The 1,511-nt window shown below is 39.4% G+C and overlaps 1 protein-coding gene across 1 annotated transcript in view; it reads left to right on the forward strand.

The window, feature by feature from the left end:
* The window catches only part of LOC135095756 (folliculin-interacting protein 2-like), an 11,421-nt gene continuing 9,910 nt past the window's right edge, over nt 1-1,511 (forward strand). Inside the window, exon 1 of the mRNA XM_063996837.1 lies at nt 1-152. Coding sequence (XP_063852907.1) covers nt 67-152 — 86 coding nt within the window. The 5' untranslated portion in view covers nt 1-66. The remainder of the gene's footprint in view (nt 153-1,511) is intronic.

The raw sequence follows: 1,511 nt of genomic DNA on the forward strand, positions 1-1,511 counted from the left end.
GGATGGGGGAGAGGTGAGGAGAGGGTGAACGAAACGAGTCTCACAGTAAGATGGTTGGCTCGAGTGATGGACTTATGGCACAAGCTCTTCACAATTCGCAAGAAAAATGAGCCAAACCGACCCCACAAAGCGACCACGAGTAGGGGCGAGAGGTGAGTGACCATTAATCTTCCAGTGTGCCAAATATTTATAAACAAGACCGCCATTAGAGCGTGAAATCCCATAGTTAAGTATTGGCGCGAGTGAATCAGCTGATCGTGACAGACTTGATCATGTGAGACTCTTTGAAAGTTTTCCTCCTTATTTAACTCTGACGCCCGACTGCTACTCTTAATATAGGTGTCTGGGCAGGACTGTGACGTGGGCTTGTGGGATTTTAAACTCCGAGGGAATAAATGAGATTCAGAGCCAGTGTGTGAGGCAGTGAGTGGAGGGCGTGTGTGGTGCCCTCGTGACAGCAAGGTGGAAGAATTTTATATTGTGTTATATTTGTAATTTAAGTGTGTTTTTTCGCATTTTTGGTGATAATTAAGTGGTTTGGTGTCAGTCTGAGAGGGGAGGTGAGAGAAGAAGCGAGTGGAAGGCGTGTGGAAGGCGAGTGGAAGGCCTTCGTGACAGCAAGGTGGAAGAATTTTATATTAAGTGTTATATTAGTAATTTAAGTGTGTTTTTTTCGCATTTTTGGTGATAATTAAGTGGTTTGGCGTCAGTTTGAGAGGGGAATGAGTGGAGTGAGTGGAGCAGCGTGACTCAGATGGGAAAAACTCGTAATTTCCTGTTATATTTGTCACGTGAGTCTGTTTGTGTTTCCAGTGGTGCCAGTTAAGAGGTGTGGAATATGTGGAGTGTTTTTTTGTTGAAGTGTTGCCAGAACATTATTAAAGAGGACGTAGAAATAAGAGGAAAGCAAGATATTTATTTATTTATTTATTTATTTATTTATTAGTGTTTTTTAATTGGTAGAAATGAAGAAAAATGTAAATGATAATTCCATTTATATTTTCATCATTATTACTTATTTATTTCTGTTGTAATTAATGTAATGGGGGTTGATGGAGCATGGGCAGTGAAGCATTACAATAATTACATAGGTGTTGTGCTTGTAATTCCCAGTTTTCAGTGTTTGGGCATCCTTGTTGTAATTAAAAAGTTCACAGACAACAACAATTACAACACAGGTATCAGTAACAAAAATAATTACGTATTTTAATGCATTTTTAACGTATTTTGGGTGCCTAGGTGTGTTGTAATTAAAAGGTTTAGTGGTAATGTACAAATTGACCAGTTACAATAATTACAACAGGAAGAAAAAGATTATTATTCATTTTAGAAGTTATTTAAGTGTGTTTTGTGTTACTTAAAGACCTTGGCGACTTGCGGGTACCCAGGAACCAACGTACAAACACACCAATCACAGCCAGGCAGATTACAACACAAAAAACAATTACTTAAAGACCTTGGCGACTTGCGGGTACCCAGGAACCAACGTACAAACACACCAATCACAGCCA

Source organism: Scylla paramamosain, unplaced genomic scaffold (assembly GCF_035594125.1).
Source record: "Scylla paramamosain isolate STU-SP2022 unplaced genomic scaffold, ASM3559412v1 Contig1, whole genome shotgun sequence".
Classification (NCBI taxonomy): Eukaryota; Metazoa; Arthropoda; class Malacostraca; order Decapoda; family Portunidae; genus Scylla; species Scylla paramamosain.